We start from the raw sequence: 26,005 nt of genomic DNA on the forward strand, positions 1-26,005 counted from the left end.
TAGACATCGAATATCTGAGGAAAACATGAATGAATGTGATTTAAATTCTACATTTCTTAGTAATTAAAATAATAATCTAAATTAAATGTAGATTAACAGTTTGAGCGCACCATTATAGAATATGTACCTAAGTAATAAATTACGTTAGTTTACATAGTAACTTTACTAAAAACACGATGACTTTCTTTCGCGCTCGGTACCACAAACTAAACATGTTTGTGGTACGTGGCCCGCGTCACTTTACCCCCCACGAGTTCCCCTCCGTTGCTATGCGAAAATACATTCGTCGCCCTACTGTAGGAAAAATTGTAATACTGCGGCCTGGGCGTTATAACACGCTCAGGGAATTCCTGAGTGCTGATAGACTTCCGTCTATCGGCATTTATACCAATTTTATATTAATATCACCATCTTGAGGAAAAGCTTCTAATATCGATTTAAAACGCATATATACAGATTAACCTGATGAATTAACATGTTCTAAAATTGTGAAATGAGTACAGTTTTAAATTCGAGAAATATTGATTTCTTGTATTCGATTATTCGTCGTAGTCGAATACAAAATATATTTAAAGAAACTTAGGTTGGCCTTCAGGCAAAAGGGATCCTATCAAATGATAAACTTGACCTTGTATCTTAAAAGTAAGAATGAAAGGAGCATCTGATAATTGTTGAGCACCAAAGGATCATTTAAAACGCAATACTATAAGAGCTAATATTGTCTAAGAACTGTTTAGATTGCACATGTTCCTCTAAAACTTAAAAGTAGTGATTTCAAAGGTTCCGGCGTATCTTCAAACGAAAGCCGACTCCTTACTCCACTTTAAAGCATTACAAAAAGAACATACTACGTTAATATCGCCTATACAGAAGATGATCTGTAATCGATTGTGAGGTTATAAGCAAACCCACTTTTATATTATTTTGTCGGACCACACCAACGAATTTGTAGATTGATCTTCTATGTTTACCTCTAAGTCATTAAGACTATGTCGAAATCTGTCTGCAATAAGACGGGCCTCTCGCTATTCGTCCGTTTAAAGAGACCAATAGTTTCAATTCTTAATCTTTCATTAAACAAACTTATTAATCGTTCTTGTCTCAAATAATGGTAATATTCGCGTCCCTACTCTAGTCATTGCTTATGCTCATGTTCATCTTCGAGAGATCGAATAATATTATGGTGCACCCTATTATTTGTCAAACGGTCTTCATATTGAGTAAAAGTTTCAGAATTCTCGAGATAAAATATGACGATCGTGATCAGCTGTGAGACGTAATTCCCTCTCAGTGAGGGTTTCGGTCTCACGGGATAGTACAATATGCCATTTGCGATCAGCTGTGAGACGTTATATATACCCTCAGTGAAGGTTTCGGTCTCACAGGATAGTACATGCCGTTCGCGGTCAGCTGTGAGCCGCAATTCTCGTTGTGAAGCGGTTTCAGGTTCGGCATAACACATGTTGTTTTCGGTCAATAGTAAGCCTCTTATCTCTAACGATCCTTGAGAACTCTTATTTCTCATTTTCTTAACTTTGCTTGAATTTCGATATATAAAGATTTTTTAGGTGGCACTGATGCGGGTGAATAAAAATTAAAACGGACTAAGAGTGTTATAATCTCAATCATCATCATCAATACATATAATAAAATTGTGGAAAAGTGATGTCTGTACAATTAAAATATGTAGAAAAAAATTAGCAGGTGTTATTATTATCGAGAAATCGAGAGAAACCATTTTTTTCTCTTAAAAGCTCCCCCCCTCCCACTTCCCGAACTCCGATTGACCGTAATTTATTTTTCCTTACATTTTTATCATATCCTTTTCTAATGGGTTTCATCCTACTGCGATTTTTTTTTGTTTCAAAAATTATCTACCCTGGTGTATAGGTAAATTTTCCACATAAAATGTCCTTTAAATTATGTCGTATTATATTTTTAACCCCCGACGCAAAAAGACTGGTGTTATGTGTTTGACCGCTATGTATTTCTGTGTGTGTGTGTCTGTCTATGGCACCGTAGCTGGCTAACAGGTAAACCGAATTAGATGCGGTTTTTTTTTGTTAGGCAGAATATTTTCCGACGCTGGTTCTTAGATAAAGTGTATCAAAATTGGTTCATCCACTTATTATACCTACATAGGGGTAAAAGTGGGAATGAAAAAAATGAAAGTTATAATTTATTTTTAAAGATCGTCGGGAAGTTTATGAAATTATTTATTCTCTTCTTTTTCTATACACTTTTCTTCGTCTAAACGGTTTAGTTACGTGCTCTCTCTCTCTTCAGCCTTTAGTTACGTGCGTGAGACAGGAAAGATCTAATTTGGATTTGTTTCTGGATTTGATAAAAACTGAGTACTATCGATTAAGCTGATCAGTGGCTACTGGCTACACCATAGATTATTAAAAACATCCGTTTAAGAAAGGAAGGAAATAGAATTTGCTCCTCTCCCCCCCCCTGGTTCCTAAAAAATAATATGACATAATTTAAAAGAAATTTTACGTAGAATTAGTTAGGCATTTCTTTTTTGATTTTCGATATTATATACTAATCATAATTTTTAATTACAATATGTAGTAACTATTTGGTTATAGGTTAGGCATTTCATTTCTTGATTTTCTTTAATAATTTGGTACGTAAGTTTTTTAGCTCAGTTTAGTAAGAAATTTTAATAACAATTCTTTTAATTATTTATGGTAGTACAACAGTACAGTATGGTTGTACGTATTTACTCAATAATTGTATGTTAAGTAGTAATTCAGCATGGGCGTAGCCACGGTGGGGCTGGGTGGGGCGCTTACCCTGGCTTTGATCTGGTAGGTACTAATTGTGAAGGGGAGTGGGCGTGGGCGTGGGATTGGGACTGAACGTGGCATATGGCGTGGGAGTGCGAGTGGGCGCGGGAGTGGGAGCATGAAAATAAAAATGATTTTTTATTGTTGCCCCACCCTGAGCCCATGGTCATAGGTCCCATAGTCACTATTCCACGCGAACGAAGTCGCGGGGACAGCTAGTAGACAAATATAATCAGAAAGCTTTGAACTCCTAAGCTCAACCATAAAAGATAGACATTTATGATGTCGGGAGATATTTTTTATATAATATGGAGAACATTTCTTTCATACTTGATTTCTGTGTAGCTTTAACCATTAAGATACACGCATTAAGAACGCACACGCGACGAAAGCTTAAAAATGGAGTTGCTGCTCTGCTCACGAATATGAAAAATAATTGTACCAAGTTTCGTTTAAATCCGTCGAGTAGTTTTTGTTTCTATAACGGTTATACAGACAGACAGACGGACAAACATTTTTGACGTCGATGTCGATCTCTAATCACCTCGTGATAGTTATTTAGGAAATATATTTCATGTGCAGAATTGACCTCTACAGATTTAATATAAATAGGTATACATATATTTAGATTCCAATTTCCATGTAACGTTAAATTCGACTATATAATAATTAACAGACAACGCAGGTTACTCTCGTTTCCGTAAGTTGAGGCGGCTACATATTCGGTCCTAATAACATGACTTTTTGTGAACGAAACGACAGCGCGGTTTAATGCGATGGCAACACCATCAGAAAAAAGGAAATATTTTTAACTTTGAAAAAATATTATGATTTACACTATTAATACTATTTTAACATTAACACAAAATATAAGACTGTGAGTATGTAAAAATAAATCCAGCTAGTTTCACATCACACTTATGTTTATAATTAGGTATACGACATGAAAATATATTAATTACCAAGCAATAATCATACAGATAAATACTGAACAAAAGTATTAACAGTCAAAGTATATTTTTACTAACAACATGTAAATGATGAAGGAATAATAATTATCAACGAACTAACCTTTTTGTATTAGAGTCCCGCCTCGTGATCGAATTATTAAAACACGAAGATTTTTAAAAATGTAACCAATGAACACAATCAATATTAGATTAACTGTAATGGTGTCTAGTTTGACTTAAAATAATATACATCTACCCTCACTTTTAAAAATGTAGTATATTCACACGAATTATATAAGCGCACCTTATAGGGAAGGGAAGATTTATTATGGGTTAAAGAGTTAAATAAATAAATAACATAATTATATTTAAATTATTAATTTTTAACATTGGGTTCAGTAGTGTTAACATGTAAATTGATTTGATTTTTACGAAATCTCATAGATGGCGCTGAATCAAATTTGTCTTTATAGTACAAAGATTCATTAAACAGTTTCTCTGCCCAAATTACGTAAATGACGTAGTTTTTATAGTGTAAAGCTAGATAATAGCATGGCTTACTCAAAAACAACATTTAAACATGAGTCTTTAGATTGTTCGCTGTCGTAGTACACGGAATACGTAAGAAAAGTAAAGGTTCACAGCTCCTCCCCCGGAGGTGATAGCATGATAATATGTTTAAAAAAACCTCACACGACCTGTTAGTAATATTCATGCAAAATTTGAAGTCAATCTATGCAGTACTTTTCGAGATTAGCTCGGACAAACATACAGACAAACAGACAAACAGACAAACAGACAAACAGACAAACAGACAAACAGACAAAAATTCTAAAAACTATATTTTTGGCTTCTATATCGATTATAGATCATGGATTATGTATTCTTTTAAAAAAATATTCAATGTACAGTTTTGACTTTCCTACGATTTTATTATATGTATAGATATTGAATAATTAGTAAACTAATATTTTTAATAGATGTTTTCATATTTATTACACTTTTGGGTATTAATATGAATTTGATGATATTTGGTTTTTATCAAGTTTACATTAACGTCCTATTTGAGATTCGTTGGGAAAAGGAGGCACCATGGTAGATTGTTGCTAAAAAATTGTAAATAGTAAAATGAATATTATACATAGTATATCCTTCACGGGGACTCATGTTGATGGAACTTCACTTATTTCGATGACATTTTAATGATTTTGTAATAAAAAATTGCGTCTGGCACCTATTTAACAACGAAAAAAAACATCTTGCAATAAAAAAATTATTACTCATGGAATTAAAAATTATGCGTTAAAAAATGACTTTAAATTAAGGATATTTTCCTGTGCAGATAAGATGCGCACTAATAAACGCAACCACTGCGACCAGCCAGACAGCCCGGACTCTAACCGAAATAGCAAGAGGAACAGTATATCAAAGAACCAACTATACTAAAATGCTCTCTTGTCAACGTTGGTAGCTCCTAAAACGATATTGTTTATCTATACCTAGAGTTAACGCGGGTCATGTGCAGTCATAGGTACGATATTAATGATTATGAAATAAGAATCTAGTTATTAACACATCTCGCATAAGCGAGCTCTTTCCCTGTACTGTTGTCTGTTACACATAACTAATTAATTATTCTTTGGATTTGGGGTCAGCGGCTTAGCGCCAAAAGAGCATGATAAGAGAATAGAGAGCTAGGTTTCATAGTCAAATATGTAATATCACAGAAGGACCATGACCGTTTGTAAAAAATATATACTATCATAAATAAAAAGTTTTAGTTAGTAAATTATTTTGTTATCTGTGGTAGATCGTGCGTTATGCCCGTTAAGCCTGTGCGTATTTAGAGTCAAACAAACACTTAATGATTGTGATTTGTGATTCAATAACATGCGTTGCGCGCGTTAGTAGGTAATAAAATATTATATTATTGGGTATTTATTAATTTCCATAGTGACGTATGTTTGTTATCTCATTGAAATGTTATTAGAATGGTTCGATTTAATAGTATAAATGGTTAACACCCCTGGGCTTTGTATATTATTTATGCGATAACAGGATAACCTCTTATGATAAAAAGACCTCTTGAGTTCAGCTTCCGAGATAAAAAATAAATTGTGTTTAAAGTTAAATGTACATGGCTGTGGCGATGTCTAGAAGAGCTATAACCATAATTATTATTAGGTACCAATGAGATACTGATCCTTATTGGATCTTTTTTTTATTCGAATAATATAAAAGATATCAATTAACTACCTACTTACATATAAGTATTTGATCTAGGAAATGCAGATAATAACTAAAATAGAAGTTTAGAAAACAAAAACAGCACGTCTCATAAAATTTATATTAAACTAGCAAACCGGGCGAACTCCGTTTCGCCACCAGAGACACGGTCTTTTCTTTGCTATAAACCTCACCTTTCCAACGAATGCAAAACCGTGGAAATCGGTTCGTGCGTTCTGGAGTTATAGCGTCAGGAAGGAAAACCCGACTTATTTTTAAATAGTAGAAGATAATAAATTAAATAGTAACAGTTGCCAATCATTATTCTATCGTAAATTACAATTTAGTTAACTGAATAATGAATTACATAAAAAAAATCATTGACACAGTAGGCAAAGAAGCAGTAATATAACCGATTTTTTAATCTACGGCGATTATCACACTGCCACGCACCACGCTGCATGTTGCGTGACTGCTTGTTTTAACGTTACTTGTAAGTATCTCCGTTTGTATAGAAAACACGCACAGTCCAACACACTGAAAACGCAACCACGCGCGTTCATGCGGATCACGAGCATACACGCGGAGAAACATGCACCCCCACGGGTAGGTGCGGGGCGAGACGCAAGGCATGGCACACCGAATCCCGCAGTGCCGCGCGTCTGCTCAATATGCTGCTACGTGATGCTCAGTATTGCACGACCACCACAGAGAACGGCGAATTTTCAGAGCCGCCGTGCGTGAATCTACAAAACGCACCTACGCGCGTGAGAGCGCAAAAAACCCGCACGATGATACAGATCTGCACTCCCGCAGGAACGCGCGTAGGTGCGTCGACACTGTGGTCGACACGCAATATGCAGCATGATGCGGGGCAGTGTGAAAATCACCTATAATAATACTAATATTATAAAACTGTAAAGTTTGTTTGTTTGTTTGAACGGCTAATCTCAGGAACTATATTTCCGATTTGATTGAAAAATTCTTTCGGTGTTATATTTATAGCCCATTTATCGAGGAAGGCTATTTATTATTATCATCACGCTAAGACCAACAGGAGTGGAGCAGGGCACAGCTAGTAAAAAATAAAAATCAATAAAGAAATCATGGACATCTATACCACATCTATACTAATATTATAAATGCGAAAGTAACTCTGTCTGTCTGTCTGTTACTCAATCACGCCTTAACTACTGAACCAATTTGCATGAAATTTGGTATAGAGGTATTTTGATATCCGAGAAAGGACACGAGGCTACTTTTTATCCCGGGAAATAGGATAGGTTTAATCCCGGAAATCCCACGGGAACGGGAACTATGCGGGTTTTTCTTTGAATGCGCGGGCGAAGCTGCGGGTGGAAAGCTAGTTGCACAATAAAATAAAACATCTTTCTCTAGCTGCTGTTGTGCCCGCGATTTTATCCGCAGTGCCCTGCTCCTTTTGGTCCTAGATTTTTACAAAAAATGTATGTAAATGTAACGGTGTAAGTATACCTACTTCATTTACCTATATAATTTGTTGCAATAATTTTTTAAATGAATTAATGCTTCCATTGTCGTCTTGGCTCCCTCTCCAGAAGACTGATTTAATTACTAATTTAATTACTATTTAATTATTTGACACATTTCCATGATGAACTTATTTCTTTAAAAAAAAAACTGCAATGTCAAATTGACATTGCAGTCAGCAGTTTTTTTGAGTACAGCCGAGACTCGAGAGTACAGCTGACATTTCAAGAAAAGAAAATGTCAAAATAAACGTCATCATGGTTAAGAATTATTATTTTCGCTTAATAAATTCAGTTATGTATATCGAAAAGGTCTCAAAATATAACAAATCTGAAGTAATATAGTAATAGTCCTAAAACAAATCGGCAAATGCGATTGTTACTTTTCGCAAAATCGCAACGCAACTAGGTACATACATTTGAGAAAATTTCAAACGTATGTTTATCTGTACTCGAAACGTTTTAACAATGAGACCATGAAATAATAATTTGTGATGTCGCAGTTAGGAGCGTATTCGAATGGATGGGCGATCGACACAGCGCCCGTTGACCTGAAGAATGATAACGACGTAAGTGTGGGCCCCCAGCAGACTTGTTTGTTCTGATAAGTGTGTCCTCTGTGACCTAACTGCTAACTGTTTCACGCAATGAATATTCATTCCTGCTTTATCAGACGTCATGTTTCATCATTATTTTTCAAATGGGAATCTTGGTAAGTAAACATAGCTGTTTTTTAATTATAAAGTTTAGTCGCTATTTGGTTAGCTTATTGCGTTGACACATGGAAAGTCCTCTCTATCCTCAGGTATGTTATTTTAAATATTTCAAATCATTACATCTTCACCTCTTTGTTATCATTTGTACCACTTTGTTCTAAACCTAATTATTATTTTGTTTTACAAATAATGATCTTCTACACAGACCTTGAAAATTTATAATGAATTGTTTGAAATGCTTCTAAGCTTTATCCATACAGTAATTAGGAACTTTACTCATTGATAAAACTTTCTTAAATATTTATGAAGTAATATTAACAATATCAACAAATTAAAACCTGTTTATTACATACAAACATACAGCACACTTAAAATAATTCAAACCATTAGAGGCACTAGTAAATCAAATAAATTTAGTATTATAATTTATAAGGCAAATAAAAAGATTCTGACTACTTACATACTTTTTTGCAATTGATTTTCAAGATATTTTTGCAATACTTTCCATAAGTTTAATTTAATAAAATATATTTACTCCTTGGTTGTATAAATTGCTAGTTGGTCTTAGCGTGATGATATAGCCTAAAGCCTTCCTTGATAAATGGGATATCTAATAGATTTTTGCTGAAAATCTAAATACTCCAATAATTAATTTGTTATATAAGATCCTACCTCATTTGCCCCAAAATTAATTTAGTAAATAGGCCTAGAACATAAACAACCTACCAAATGTGTAGTTTGTGGAAATTCAAGTAGCAATATTTTGTTATTATTGGTTCATCACTATAGTTTTCATAAAAAATCAAGAGTGCTTAAATGTAATAAGTGGAAAAAATCATTATTAAGTACTAAAAATAAACATGCTCAACTTATAAAATGTTTGTTCCATTTGGTTATCAAGAGGGTTTGACATGTCGTAGCAACAATGCCAATGATAATTATTATTTGTCTTCAAGCTTGTTTCCAGTGATTTCAATCTGCGTCTGTCTCTATAATATAATAGTAGCTTTCAGCCCGCGGCTTCGCTCATGCTGTCTAAAATTATATACTAAATCCTTGAACCACCCTATGTATTAAAATACCGCAATAAAACATTCTGCATAGTTTTGAGGATCTAAAACATGAAGAAAAATTCAGATAGACATGATAAGCAACATTGTTTTATAATATTTTGTGTCTAAAACCTTCCTATGGATTCACTCTATCTATTAGTAAAACTGCTTCCAAATTCATTGTGCAGTTTTAAAGATCTAAGCATACATAGACACAGACAGACAGCGGAAATTTACGAGTTTATTTTTTATTTAAATTTACTAGCGGAAATTTTTTAGTTTTATACTATGACGTAGTTAGTAATTTTCATGTTGTTAGGATGTCTTGGGTCAATGATATGACGAAGTTTCTTTATCAGATTATAATATACTGGAGATGTAAATATGTTTTTAAACAAATTAATGGAGTACATAAAATATGCCTATCTGATATTCTCTGTTTGGACCTCAGTTGCTTTGTAGATTTCTAATGGTTAATGTATTTAACTCAAACTAAATTTATACAACAATACTTAGTTCAACATTATAGTGGTATATAAGATCATTTCAATACCTCATATTTGTCTAGTCACAAATATTAATATGGTTCAAGATGCATTTCATTTTTATTATATAGGTGAGTGTTTGTACCAAATGCTTGAAGATACAAAAGCTTTAGAAATTAATTTTGCTAAATACATATTTATGTGCCATATTACATAAAAAGATTTTTTGCAATCTAATTTAAATAAAAAAGCTTTATTATAATTTTTTATGTGGCTGATGCAATAAGTTTCTTAAATTATAGCAGACTTTATATCTCTTATTACATAAAAATATACTATATGCTTAAAATATATTAGTCTTTTATAACTTCTTAAGAATAACAGACGGTATACTAGAATAAATAGAAAAAAAGTTGGAAATACATAATATAATGCAATGTTTTTAGACAAAATATGCAAAAATGAAATTATGTTCACCCAAGATTCACCTCACTTTTTATATTGCAAAATGGAGTAATTAATCCAATAGAAATGCCATTGAAATAAATACTTAAATCTTTAATTGGTATTTACCAAGATAAATTTTAATTATTATCAGGCTTAGTATTTAAATTCTTAAAAAAATACCTACGTAATTAGTTCTCACAAAATAAACATTTATTAATAATACCTTACCTTCTGGCTAGCTTTTCTACATGTCATTGAACACTAGTATCTTGAATGTGTAAAGTGAACTTAAAATTGTATATATTCAAGTACATTTAGCGCGATACTCTGTGGGGTTCCAACTTTGCTTTATCTCATTGCGGAAAAAAGTCTCATACATAAGTTTAAGTCACAGAACAGTAAAAACATATAGAAGTGCGATAGTGTCATAATTAGTATGAAAACCAGTGTCGCCAAACCCACACATTTAAACCGATAGTTATATAGTACACTACAAGTAAACTATGCCTTTGATTGGACAGCTTAATTTGAGTAAAAACTGACTTAGGTTATAAATTCAGCATTTCAAAATGTACCCTAACGCACGAAGTTACGGTTTAATTTTGTATAACCTCCCTAGGTATATTAGCTGTTTTGTTTCTCATTGCACAGAAATTCCAAATTCGAAAACATTCAGCTACTCCACAACAGAGGGCGTTAGTTTTCGATAGATATAAATTTGAAACGCAACACTTAGAGATAAGGTTGAAATTTGTGTCACTCAACATTAATGACATTAACTTGATATTTATCTGATGCTATGCTCTGAGGGATGTCAGCCTTGTTATCGATAATATTCACAAATAAATATTTTTTGTGTATTTTTTTTTTCGTTCTTTTATATGAGTATAGTATAATGTGTCACATTTTGGAGTATGTTTATTGTATATGTTTATAGACTAAGTACGACTTTTTATATTATTATTATTAAATAAAAAACGGAATAGAATAGTATTTAATCTATATTTACAAAATACAAACAGAAAATATGCATTATTTTAAATCTTGGAACTGCCGTAGGTTTGCTGTATCGGTGGCCTTTGTTAGACCGCTTAGTGCTGTTCGGCATCCAGTTAACTCGTCACGTTGCATTTATCCATTTCTCTTTTAAATTAGCCTCTTTGGGAAATCTATAAATAAATTAGACAAATGAAAGCTAAGGAAAAATAAAATAAAATTTAATATTTATAATGTTTGTCTTATCTAAAGTATCGATACTGTCGATATGCGCCACAAGCATCACTAAAGCGACATTCGTTTGTTTATTGCAATAATATTCCAGAAAGTCTTGTTTGCTGTTCAATCTATAATAGTACTAATTTCTTACGGATTAAGGTTCATTTTGACTAGATATTTGTATACAATTTTGACAAATGACGACAAGCGAAGTTATAACATAAAATATAATTAAAATAAATAAAAATAAGACTTACCGATGGTATGAAATGCCTCCATTGCTGATATTATTTCGTCTGCTATCATTTTTGCACTCTAATACCGAACAACACGTCCTAATTAATGAATAAATATGGAAAAAAGGTTTGACAGCTGACAACCGACTCGAATATTTTTCTGCGCACAACTGAGAGCAAGTTAGGTGATCTTACCTTACCAGTGACACGTGGGCCACGCCCACATCACACTTCTATCTACTTTACTGTTCTGTGGTTTAAGTACTTATCGGCCCACTCATTACCCCCTGGCGTGGATCATTGATATCGGCTGGGGTCGACCTCTGACCTCACTCACCCAACAGTAGTCTACTGCCGATAAAGACCCCTATAAATTACTCCGCTTTATCGCGTTGCCACACTTATATCTCGCCATTACTCGTGTAACATCCGTGTTGTGCGCACGCGTCTCTCTAGTACCTTCAACCATTTACCAATACATTATTTCAACTTCTTTGTGTTCTTCCTAATGGCTAAATTCGTTTGTTACCGTGATTTCCTTTCTCCCAATTAAAACTCTATTTGTGATTGTGTTAAAGGACCTTCTTTGCAGGGTGTTAATTATTGTGGACTTTTGTTTTTTAAAATTTATTCTGGCTACTGCATACATGTATCAATCTTCGAGCAGGCTGCTACAAAAAATGACTATAACTCTGATGTACCGCGTCAACCCCATCTACTATTCGGACTACTCGGATACGATTTAAAATTATACCCAAATCCGTATCAATTTAAACGTTTCCTTTGCTATTGGCTCTACAATTTTGAATACTACAAATTCGGGGTTTATCCGCAAGATATCACTTGACATCAACTGTACAACTTTCTTTAGAGGAAAGCATATATTGTATCATAATGGATATTGTTGCTAATGTAAGTAAAGACCATTAGAAATGTTTATTGAATACACTCCATTCCACTATCAATATTTTGAACACATTCTGATGTAAACTAAGATCAAATCAATGAAGAAAATTACTATCGTAAGCAAAGTTTAAGTTATCACTAAAAACAGAACGACTCTCGTGGCGCGAGGGTCGGAGTTTATCAAAGTTTTGATCCGTTGCAATTGTGTTAACCAAACTATCGAGTAGTCTAATGATTTCACAATTTAAGATATTTATGTTATGACTAATGTAATACAATTGCTTGTTACAGTATCACCCGGTGTTTAAAGCATTCCTCGCGGGGTCTTTCTCCGGAACATTTAGCACTATTCTCTTCCAACCATTGGACTTAGTGAAGACAAGGCTTCAGAATCCAACTCATAATGTTGTTGCGACGACAGTCGAGTAAGTATGCGAAATAGTAATCCAGCCTATCATCATTCATATTCATAAGCCCCAAACGTCCTGTAAAAGATAAATATCAAATTTTTTGCTCATTATGAATGCTTCCTTTAGCTCCAGTTGTAAAAGAAAGTTTCCGACTATGAAAATCGTCCTACAAAGGTACCGTTTTCATGTCAATCTTGATGTTTATCACTCCTTTGTTTACTAACTCTCCTTAATCATATTAGATCGAAATTGGCAAACTAATCTCCTATCCTTAGATAGGCATTTTATATACATTTCTACTTGTATAAAAACTTCTCTTTCCACCCAAGAAGTCTAAAACAAAACGAATTTTCCAGCGGCCGAATCCAACCCGGCATGATCACGACATTCATGAACATAGTGCGCCAGGAGCAAATCGCGGGGCTATGGCGGGGGATGGTACCCTCGGTAGCCCGCTGCGTGCCTGGTGTTGGACTTTACTTCTCCTCACTGCACTGGTTGCAGACCAAACTGGGCAAGAACAGACAGGATCTGACGGCCCTGGAGGCGATAGGACTGGGCGTTGTGGCTAGGACCATGAGCGGCGTGGCGTTGATACCGATTACTGTTATTAAGACCAGGTGAGTTACAATATGAGCAGAATACGGATGGGAGATTTCGTACCTATTCAAAGTACGAAAATTCAGAGCTTTAGATGGCATACTAAATTATAATATGAGCAAAATTAAAACTTGCGAGATTACATATTCAGTAAAAGTAGGAAGTAGAGAGTTTTCCCAATTTTAGTTGAACAATTTTTTAGTAGAGCAGTAGTCTTCTTAATCGTCGATACGGTGACATAAATCTTTTTCCTGTAAATGTAAAAAAATACTTGAATTGAAGACAAAACAGAAAGTTTATGGACAACATAATATAAAATAGTTAACAGGGAGGAAGAACTGTACAATGTAAAATGAAATATAAATCCATATCAAAATCCGTACATTGTACTGTTGACAAGTTTTCAGTCTAAATAAAGTTCAATGTAACATTACACATGCAATATTGTCACGAGTTAAAACGCAGTAACCCTATCATTTGCATACATTTACATTCTTATACAATGTAATCCAATAATTTATGTAAAGACGCACTGAATTTCAATTGCAAAGAAAGTTTATGTTAATCAATAAACTATGCAAAATTTTATAGAATAGTTTGGTTCATTTCTGCATAAATTATATTATAATTAACTGTTAAATTATTTAATACATCCACATATTATTAAACTAAATAGTTAATGAAACTAATATTATAAATGCGAAAGTAACTCTGTCTGTCTGTCTGTTACTCAATCACGCCTTAACTACAGAACCAATTTGCATGAAATTTGGTATAGAGATATTTTGATACCCGAAAAAAGACATAGGCTACTTTTTACCCCGGGACATAGGATAGGTTTTATCCCGGAAATCCCACGGGAACGGGAACTATACGGGTTTTTCTTTGACTGCGCGGGCGAAGCCGCGGGTGGAAAGCTAGTGAAGTTATAAATAATCGATAATATAGTATTCGATTCTTATTGACATCACAGTTCAAACATTTATTTATAATGAGCTCATTGAGCTATTATTTGGTTTAGTAATATTTAATGTTTGGTCTATTTTTATATATTCGAGTGCGTAATTTTGAAAGAGCACCTATCTACCTAATGAAAAATTTGGCACATTGGAATCTAAAGGCTACGATTATCTGTAATGTCTAGCTTTAGAACTTAATACAACTAAATTTCCGCTTTTTAAGTCGCATATATAGTAAATAAAAATGAATAATTTTCAGATACGAATCAGGCGTGTACAAATACAACAGTTTGAGCGGGGCTCTAAAGGCGATATACAAGGGCGAAGGAATACGAGGACTGTCATGTGGACTGGGACCGACGTTAGCAAGGGACGCACCTTTCTCGGGATTGTATCTCATGTTCTATACGCAGACGAAACAGGCTGTACCTAAAGGTTAGTGATTTTCGCTACTCTACCATAGAGTTAACTAAAATTAAAAATGACGCAACTCTTTTAAAATGTTGCATTTGCAGCTTGTCAAAATTTTTAACACCTATGTTGAATAAAATACTGATACAATTTCATCATGTTTTCTATAATAGTGTTACTGCGTAATTAATTATTTGAAATATGTATTGTAAGTTCGAGTATGTGTGCTAGAATTCATTTATCGCTAGGTACTCCTTACGTTCAAAAAAGTCAATGTAATCAAGAATAAATAAATGTTTGATTATAAAGTACCTATCTACTTAACTACAAAAAATATTGTTCATCGACAAATTTCACACATTTAAACGCAAAAATATAATTATTATTGAAAAATAAATTTAATAAAAATATAATAATCATCTTCAGAATGGCTCAAATCTCCAACGGCGGCTAGCGGCATACATTTCTCGTGCGGCGTGTTAGCGGGAATAGCCGCGTCATTAGTTACCAACCCGGCAGATGTGTTGAAGACGAACATGCAGTTATACCCGGACAAGTTTCCGAACGCGTTCAGTGCTGCCATGTATGTTCATCAGGTGAGATTTGAAGTTTTTCCTTTTGAATTTTTTTTTGACTGCCAGTCTTGGAACAAATTTGTAGGCGATTCTGCATTCTGTCATTTTAATGTATTTTTTTTTCTGTACATACTGTGAAGGTTTTGATGGAGAAGGAGTTTTGATTAGATGACAAAAAGAAGTAAATAATGAAAATAAAGAATACCTGAGGGTGGCAAAATCCGTAAAAAATGTTAGAAAATAATAATTAATATGTAGAAATATACCTAAAAATTGTTATTTTATAAAATTAATCACAATATATCAATGTTCTCATATCTCATAATCAAATCAAATCTCATAATGTTCAATTGCCGACAATCTCATTGAAAATAATGAGTAATACAATCTATGTAACTTGTAAGACAATTTGATAAGGTCAGACCAAATAATACTAATAATTAAGTTTTTTTTTGCTAAATCTCAGTGCATTGGGGGTCGAATGTTATCAGGGTTTTTTATAATTAATACGTGTGGCAACACATTTGTATCGAATGTTTCATGGTCTGTTTGTAGATAATGAAAAGATATTGATGAGATACTTTTTTTATAATTTTAATTCCTAATTAGGTGCACGTCGTTATGTAAAGGTAGATAAATTATATATAAAGGTTAAGATGGTTATTGTTCAGGTTAAAGAACTGTTGTCATTAATTTTTTTAATAAAGTGTTTCATCTTTTAAATTTGGTCAACAGAATGTATTAAGGGCTTGGTCTAGTAGTGCAAACAAATGCATCCTGTCATCCTATATGTAAATAATACAAATGTACTAAGGGAAAGTTGCTCCACTTAATTTTTAAAAATTAAATCATTCGTATGCATAATTTAATATTCGTAATAAGTACCAAAAATGACAATTTGAAACAATTTTCGTGAAAATTACACCGGGTGATTTTTTTTTATCAGTACACAAAATTTGCGAATACTTTCTATGGATATCTTCAACTTCATGTTTATATAACTGATCAACTTTTACAAAGAAATTTGGACGAAATATAAAAAAAAAATAAGCTTTCCATACAAAATGCAGAACTCAATACATTTTTTTCGACCTAAGTTTCTTAGTGAAAGTTGTTCAGTTTAACTAATAAAACGGATAAACAAATTTTGTATATAATAAAAAAAATGTAATGTTTGTGTTAAATGAAAACAAAAGATATTTATTTCTGACTAGCTTCCGCCCGCGACTCCGTCCGCGCGGATGTCAGTCTTCGCGTCTTCTACAGATTTATTATATTATGTGTAATATATAGATTTATATTGATAAACCTAATAAATCTTTTGCTAGCATTCTGATGCTTTATCGGTTGCACTGGATTTATCTCTTTTTTTTCAATCGCTTGAATGATATAGGATGGGTCCTTGATGGGCATCGAATGCTGAAGTCTCGAATCAATCAATTCTGACAGTAGGCAATTTATGTAAAATCTTGATAATGGTCCATCATATTATTTTGCCTAAACGTTACATACTTTTTTATATATTCTATTTTTAACGAATTATTCACTCCAGTCCAAACAGCAAATAAGCAGACTTCTGCTTCTGCAACGTTTAGTTGTCCCTGAATTTAGAAAAAATAGTCATGATTCTTATCTATGACAAAAGTGTTATTTTTTGCATTGTATTTCAAATATTAAATTTTTTTTTAACCGCATCTTCCGCATTCATGTCTTTTGCCGGAATTAGACATTTAACTTCTACTAGTCCCATTTTCCCTTTTTGATATGGGAGTGTATAAAGTAAATTTTTTAGATATTTCTCGTTATACTTTTAAAAAGTTATTATTGTCATTTTGCTCATTAGGTAAAGTAATTTCGATATCAGTTTTAAGTTTTTTGATACCTGCAATAATAACGTCATAATCGCCTGCACATACTTATCGATTACACCCTGTATACAATCCACCATCCACATTCATAATGTTTTCCTGTCCTCCTCTCCTTTACGCTGTTCACCGATACATTTGAAATGAGTAAATCTGCTACCACTGAAGGATGTTTCATTGTGATCAGCAAATTTTCACCCACTGTTGTCCATTATTTGTTTTTCATTTTTAATCAGCAATTGGGAATCATCAGTTTTGTTTTTTGCAGATTGGTGATGTACCCTAACAATACGTCGAAAAGGGAAAGCATCAACGAATTATCGTTTTCGTCCTCTTTTTTTATTCTTCGCGTCTCTGTTACTTCTGTTTGTTTAGTTCTCAACACCCACTGAATTTTCTATGTTATTGTGATCTTCCATTACATCTGAGTTTTGATGATGTGATGATAATCCATTCGTTTTAATATTGGTACTTAGAGTTGGTAGACTAAACTAGAAATGGCGGACTAAATTTGTCAGCGCGTCTGTAAGATCAGAATATAAAACCAACATCCTGTATTTAAGTTACAAAATTAATAATCAAACAACATTAGCGGCATGTTGTTTGATTATTAATTTTGTAACTTTATTAACGTTGAAAATGACTAGAAGATAAAATTAAAAAATTTTGGAGTGTACAAATCATTTTCCCCGTATGGGGATTTCCCCGGATGAACTTGGGAAGTTCAAGTTCTCAATACAAGTTTATATTATATTTCGTATTTCTCAAACGAAAAATAAACATTTTTGGAACTTCAAAAAAATTATATTATAAGAAAATTTATGAGCTTACTTTAGTTTTAAAGAAATATACAATATACATCCCTTTACTGACACCCCGTAAAATAAAGAAATTGTTGCCAATCACCTTTGCAATCTATTTGGTTTCATTAACTTTATGTTCGAAGATAATTTTTTTTCTAGTAGTTACACGCGTATTTTTTTCGTTTATTTTCCATATCGAAATCAAATGTTTAAAAATACGAATATTTGCACAAAACTAAGATAAAAATAATCAATTAACCCGTGACACGTTCTACGCACAATATTTGTGTCGTAACGCAAATTGTACTGTAGTGTACTGCGCACAAACTCTGTGCCTAACGCGGCCCGTGACATTGAAGGCCATCTGTAGTGAATTACAAGTGAATGTTTCCAGTATAAAAAATATTTCTCTATGCCTTAAACATTTATAATTCGAATCGACACGACTCCGAGACAGGCAATAGAGACCAAAACCACAAAATAAAAAAAAAGTGAATCATTGATTGAGTTGCGTCATCGGCCATAGTTTGTGACATTTGTCTTGTTCAACGAATATTTGGATTGTGAATTATGCCGAGATTAGATGAGTGATAATTGAGACGTATATTACTGGAAATTTTACGTAGAATACGTTTATGATATTGGTTTTAGGGATATTTGAAGAATACTCAGTGAAAAAGTGTCTCAACTTTTCAGTGCGGAAGACGCAAAATGGCGCTTTTTTTCTTGTTTGTGAATAATGGAGATTTGTTATTATTCATAGTGAAATACGTTGTGTTAAATGTGTGAAAATATAAGTGAATGTATTTGGCAATCGTGTAGTGATATGAAAACGTGAATATGATCATTTGATGACTCAGCATTATCATGTAAGTGTTAGTATGTAAGCAATTAAAATTAAAACAAAAGAAAATCATTTTTTTATAATTTTATAGAAAAAATATATCGTCATGATTACATTTTTATGCTATAACTAGTTTCTTCCTCTTTCCAAAAATATATAATACATGGCATATAATTATAGAACAATAGGGTAAATAAAATTTTCAAACTCGGTAGTCATAAAAAAGCTAGATTTCGTGAACTCCCTTGACACTATCGGGATCGGTGCCGGCTGTGCGCCAGACGCGTGATAGGTTAACAAAAATATTAAATTTAATGAAGTAGAGCAACTTTCACTTCGGTATGAAGGAAAATCGAGCGTAGAGCACACGTCAGAACGCTCCGGCCCAAGGAGCGCGACTAAAGAAATTCGCTAGGATTTTTCCTAATTATTTTAAATATTTTTTTAATATTTAAAGAATTATCAAAATTAAAAAAAAAAAAATTTTTTAAAGGATTAATACTCATTGGTCTTCAACCAACTCGAATAAATTAATGGAAAAAATAACTTTTAGCAGTATTTATCAATAGATTTTGTAAGGCAAAAAATGGGAAATTTAATGAATTTATAACGTTCTAATTAAGAAAATCATAAGTTTTTCGGCAATTGTATTCAGCAGTTTTTAATAACGACTATATAAGGATAATAATGCGCTGATCAGATTGTGTAAATTGTAATCGGTTGCAACGTAGTGAGTGCACAAACTTAGCTCGAAATGTCTTTGGGGGAAAGAGACTTATCTTGAAGGCCTGATTAAGGTAAAATAAAGTAACTTTATAAATGTGAAAAAATTCACGCGCATTGCGTATATAACACTAATTGATAAACAAGAAAAAAAAAATTCAGTTTATCATTTCATTAGCCGGGAAAAAATTGTCAAATAACTTGTTGAAAACGCAATTTTGCTAGACTGCAGCCTTAACAACAAGAATTTTTTTACTCTATTACAGCGCGTTTTCAATACTTTGTTTTGTTTAGTTACTAATAAAAGATTTCTTTGTTTCAGACATATGGATTCCGTGGATTTTTCAAAGGCGCAGTACCCAGGCTGGTTCGTAGAACTCTCATGGCGGCTATGGCTTGGACGGTATTCGAAGAAATAACTCGATCTATTGGCTTAAAATAATTCTAAATTCTTCATTTTTGTTTTAAACACAAAGTGAGTTAGAGCAGGTATATGTTCCTAGGTTTTCGTTTAAAATTGTATTGACACGCTTATATTAGTTTCATCTGTATGATTGTATGTAACCGACTCGTTTAGACTCGAATTTTATCCATTTTAAATGGTTATATCAAGGATTGGTGACAATACAATAATATTTTTGAGTAAAAAGCGTGTTTTTTTACTATATTTATTTTATTCTACTTTTTATCTGTAGCTTGTATAGCTTTATTTAATCTGTGTTATTTCTACTACATACATATTCTTTCATATTCTATGTTCATATTTTAAGCCATTAGATGGTTGAAGACTATTTACTTGTGTATTGTTTTGTTCGTTATTTTTGTAAGTTGTTAGCTTAAGCCGCAATAATTGTGATATTGTTACAAAATAAATATTGATGTTTACGAGAAACTGTTTCATTTATTACCTCGTTTGTTAATTTTACAGTTATAGTTACGTATATTAGATAAGGACTGAACAATTGCTCAAAACGCAGCCGGCTAGGATTACTAGTTCTAAGATTAGTAGTACTGGGGATTGCAATAATTATTAGTGGCTTTAGTTATCCAGCTTTTATATTTTAAGCTGTTAAAATTTTGAACGTCAAAGAAATTGAACTACTTAAGGTTGATGTTCCGACCGTCCCTCCATACATTTTTGATTACCTCTAAACACTTAACACAGACACTATTTCTTTAAAACTAATCATTTTATCACTTCTCTATAATGAAATGTGTGCGCGTTCGACCTTTTTAATCAATAATTTACAATATTTACTTAGAAAAACAACAGTAAAATACCGGAAAAATTTGACACTTCTACAGTAGTGTGCGTGACTTTTGCCAAGCGAAACACGACATAAAGCACGACATCTAGCGCATAGACTATATACTTATTACAGATCTAGCGCGTCTGTCTAAACGAAAGGCGATGTTTAGACATTGACGCGCTAGATGTCGTGCATTCGCGTTCGTTATCTTATGCATAATGAGCATAATTCTAATAAATCAAAGTTCTGTGTAAAAATTGAGTAATTTCATTTCCAATCGTTCAAAGAAAATAACAATAAAATAAAATAAAACTAATGACCTTAGAAACTATGTTTTTTTTTATTTATTACTCATTATTGTTCGTCCGTCGTAGGTCTGTAAACTGTATTGTACACTGAAGGTAAATGGTACTGTAGGTACTTTAGTTCGGCGTCGTCGCTCGTCGGCTTGATATAAAATTACATTCTTGATTTCATTGACACGCGCTATGATTTGCGCGCGGAATTTCTTGTGTTGTGAATTTATTTTTGTATGCTATGCATTTTAATTGATTCAAATTGCAATGTTTCTCTAGTATGCATTTGAGACTATATTGTAAATTGTAATAATTGATCGTGGGTATAGTAATTAATTATTCTAATAACGCAATTAGTAATATATGTATTTTCGGTGGGATTCAAAACAAAAAATTGGCCCGTGATTTTTATGAAATTTCACCACATTGCAAATCACATCAATCATAGTTCATACACATGTATGACGAAAGTGATTAGTATTGTGGCTAACATTGACTCATCAGTTCATCACTGAAACCAGTGATAAATCAGTACCTATATCATATTGTGTTTGAATATTTTTAAACAATGATATAAGTATACAATTATTATAAATCGGTAAACTATCAAAGTAATCACAAACTTGCAAACATTGGTAAAATGTCCAGTAGTTTATGAGCCTATTCATTACAATCAAACAAACAAACAAAGTTTTCCTCTTTATAATATTAGTGTAGACAAACACTATGAATACGATCACGAATGCAAATTCGGGGATTTTCTAATTATTGCTAAATAATAATTGAATTCGTTTTGAAATACTCTATAATTTTTAGTGTATAAATAGACATTTATAATGTGGTGCTCATTTTTTTTGTACTGCTAACGCTATTGTAGGTACCTATTTTCGTTGTTTTATTTCAAGTGAACACGGCCATACAATTTTGTCACGAGCCGCCTATGATTGTAGGTACTTTTGTTAGGCTCCTTCGTCGTCCGCGTCGGCTCGAAAGTTCTTGATTTCATTGTCACGCGCTATGATTTGCGCGCGGATTTTCTTGTGTTGTGAATTTATTTTTGTATTATTATTATTTTTTATTTATTTTTTTATTTTATTGATTCAAATAAAATATTTCACTAGTATGCATTTGAGACTATATTGTATTATGTATAATTTATCGTAGGTATAGTTATTCTTATAACGCAGTTATATTTTCGGTGGGACAATTTGACCCGTGATTTTTCTGAAATATCACCACGTTGCAAATCACATCAATCATACACACGTATGACGAAAGTATAGTGGCTATAATTGACTCATCAGTTCATCACTGAAACCAGTGATAAATCAGTAGGTACATATATCATATTTTATTGTGTTTGAATATTTTTTAAACAACGATATATACAATATTATTATAAATCGGTAAACTACCAAAGTACTTCCGAATTTTCAGACAGACAAACAAGTAGTTTGAACACGCAGTTTTCTTATACTAGTAGCAAAAATCAAAACCATAATATTATGTTTCCCTACTATATTTTACTAAAAGTCGAGTGCGTCGAAATCGTAAATAATAATATTATGTTTTTCACCTTCCTGGTTATTTTCCCATAGTAAATAGTGTTTTAGGTTTGTTGTTGTAGGTAGGAATAATAATAATTATTCTTACATGTTGGTTATGAAATGTATATTGAAATAATTTACTTTTACAAATCATTAGTGATATAAGTTTTGAGTGAAAATGCTTGGATCAGCATAATATTATATGGTACTTCAAATACATGTTTTGATAAAAAAAAACAATAGTGTAATAAAATAAAACTGCGTTTTATTGTAATCAATGTTGACAATTTTAAATTCCAAAATTATTGATCAATAAAATAGTTTACACCAACAAATATAACTTTTATTTTTATAACAATCGTTCATAATATAAACCGTAGCAGGTGGCGTTTTGAAGTTCTGTCTACTCATACAGAAAAATGGAAAACTTGTTTTTTTTGTAAACAATTTATTACTCATGTTGTTTGGCAACTCGAAGCGTGGTCGTCCGTCGTAGGTACTTTTGTTCGGCGTCGCGTCGTCGTCCGCGTCGGCTTGATATAAAACATTCTTGATTTCATTGACACGCGCTATGATTTGCGCGCGGAATTTCTTGTGTTGTGAATTTATTTTTGTATGCTATGCATTTTAATTGAATCAAATTGCAATATTTCTCTAGTATGCATTTGAGACTATATTGTAATAATTGATCGTGGGTAGGTATAGTAATTAATTATTCTAATAACGCAATTATATTTTCGGTGGGATTCAAAAAAAAAAATTGGCCCGTGATTTTTATGAAATTTCACCACATTGCAAATTATATATTATACAATTACAATTACAATTATTATAAATCGGTAAACTATCAAAGTAATTACAAACTTGCAAAATATGCTTTTTCGAATTTTCAGACAGACACACAATTTTATTAGTTTGTTTTAGCAAAGTAGGTACCTATACCTATACGCTTACGTCGCGCGTCGCGTCGTCGAAAACGGTGCGCCCAGAAACAAACATACCTAATTCAGTTACAATCCTTTTTTTGTTCCGTAATTTATTGTATTTATTCTAATACGATTTTTTTTATTCGTCGGCCAGTTCTACTAGGTATAAAAAGATAAAATTGAAATATAATTATTGTAGCGACAGCCATATTATGTTACTATGTTTTCGTAAATATGTTTTTCACCTTCCTGGTTATTTTCACATAATCTTATCTTCTTATATATAAAAATGAATCGCAAAATGTGTTGGTAAGCGCATAACTCGAGAACGGCTGAACCGATTTCGATCATTCTTTTTTTATTATATTCCTTGAAGTACGAGGATGGTTTTTATGTAGAGAAAACGTAAATATTATGTACCACGGGCGAAGCCGGGGCGGACCGCTAGTATATATATATAAATGAATCGCAAAATGTGTTGGTAAGCGCATAACTCGAGAACGGCTGAACCGATTTCGATAATTCTTTTTTTATTATATTCCTTGAAGTACGAGGATGGTTCTTATGTAGAGAAAACGTAAACATGTACCACGGGCGAAGCCGGGGCGGACCGCTAGTCTTATATATAAAAATGAATCGCAAAATGTGTTGGTAAGCGCATAACTCGAGAACGGCTGAACCGATTTCGATAATTCTTTTTTTATTATATCCCTTGAAGTACGAGGATGGTTCTTATAGCTAGAGAGCTAGTTAGTTTAGTTTTAGTGCAGTGGCAGTGTAAATGTTGTTGTTGAGGTTATGTAAATTTAACACTTTAGTTAACTACCAAGATATAAAGAAATGAGGATAGGACACAATAACTATTGGTTGAGGTATTTATAAACTCATAATATACTTTTAAAAAAATCACGTTTTAATAAATTTCTAGAATTAAATTAGAACAGCTGATTCAAAATAGCCTAAAAAATCTTAATAATAATAATTACGCTTCACAGCAAGAAGAAATGTACCATATGTACCCGCACAAAGTCGATATTGTGTTGCCTACCGTTCGACTCAATGGCTAGGGTTGTAACTACCTTTAATAATTATTACCAAACAAATAAACCGAGTGATGCGAAATAACCATAATTCTTTTAGAGTTTGATAAAATGATCAGGCAGGTATTTTCTTTAATCCTCTGAATTCTCGGTTACTAAATTGTATCGTTGAAATTATTCTTAATCGCGTAAATTTAATAAATAATCATATGGAAAACACTTTTCATTTGTTTTTTTACTTTCACGCCCAACTGCTATACAATAATTACGTTGTTTCGGTATTTTGACGAGAAAACGCAGGAAACATCCGTTGTATCATTTTAGATAGATTGTATATTTTGTATCTGTAGAATTGAAATCAAAGCTATGTATATGTTGTCTCCATTCTTTTCTTATCGGATTGTTGATCCCAATGCGAATGCGTCACTTAAATTTTATAAAAGACAATTAAGAACATCAAAAATAAAGTGATACGTAAATATTTCACAGTGCAATATATTATGTAATTAATAATAATTATATATTTATGAAAAAATAATTACATCAGATTTAATAATAGCAATTGTTTTGAATGTACATAATATGAATAAATGATTACATCATAATAGTAATAATCACAATTGTTTTATTTCCCATTTGTTGCAACCCTAGCATATTTTCATGTAGCAGCAGAAGTACCTACACTGGCGGCGCGGCGGCATCGTGCGACATCAAAGGCATTGCCTTACTAGGTAAGTTTATAATGACTCATTTCTTTTATTATATAATTTACGTTTTACTTTTACAGAATCCGATTCAATGGATTATGAAGACGAGTCACACAACGCCATACGATAGTGATGATGAATGAACATTTCAATAAATGCATGCGTGTTTTTTTATGTTGTTTTGTAATTGTTAATTGTTTCTTAAATAAAGAAATAAACTAAATATTTAAATGATGATTTGTTATTTGCAACACAACTTTATATTTGAGATTCTTTACAAATGTATATTTAGTTTTGTATCATCAAATTTATAAATTTTATTCCATAGTTTTCAAAATTAAATGTAAATGACCATAAAAACATTAATAAAGTAAATCATTGATGTAAGGTCAGGGAACGTAATACATATATAGGGTCAACCGGGGCAAATGCAACTATGGGGCTATGGCAACTAGTTATCATAACTAATTTATTAGAGTTGTTGTAATATATCGCCACCTATGATTCAATAAC

The 26,005-nt window shown here is 32.5% G+C and overlaps 1 protein-coding gene across 3 annotated transcripts; it reads left to right on the forward strand.

Moving 5' to 3' along the window:
• The first annotated feature begins 7,711 nt into the window (after window positions 1–7,711).
• Window positions 7,712–20,606, forward strand: LOC149486696 (mitochondrial glycine transporter-like). 3 transcript variants are annotated; one of them, XM_089698360.1, is made up of 6 exons: window positions 7,712–8,048; window positions 12,828–12,961; window positions 13,303–13,566; window positions 14,765–14,940; window positions 15,343–15,512; window positions 20,049–20,606. In XM_089698360.1, the coding sequence occupies exons 1-6, from the start codon at window positions 7,974–7,976 to the stop codon at window positions 20,166–20,168; spliced, it is 939 nt and encodes a 312-aa protein (XP_089554486.1). In that variant the 5' UTR covers window positions 7,712–7,973; the 3' UTR covers window positions 20,169–20,606. The 3 variants fall into 3 exon arrangements, with proteins under 3 accessions (XP_089554486.1, XP_089554488.1, XP_089554487.1); XM_089698362.1 differs by lacking the exon at window positions 7,712–8,048 and adding an exon at window positions 8,055–8,191 and having other exon boundaries at window positions 20,049–20,605; XM_089698361.1 differs by lacking the exon at window positions 7,712–8,048 and adding an exon at window positions 11,922–12,542 and having other exon boundaries at window positions 20,049–20,605.
• The last annotated feature ends 5,399 nt before the right edge of the window (window positions 20,607–26,005 follow it).

Source organism: Colias philodice, chromosome 8, assembly GCF_061535455.1.
Source record: "Colias philodice isolate Cphi_HAF_F1 chromosome 8, ilColPhil1 Martin Lab GWU primary, whole genome shotgun sequence".
Taxonomy (NCBI): Eukaryota; Metazoa; Arthropoda; class Insecta; order Lepidoptera; family Pieridae; genus Colias; species Colias philodice.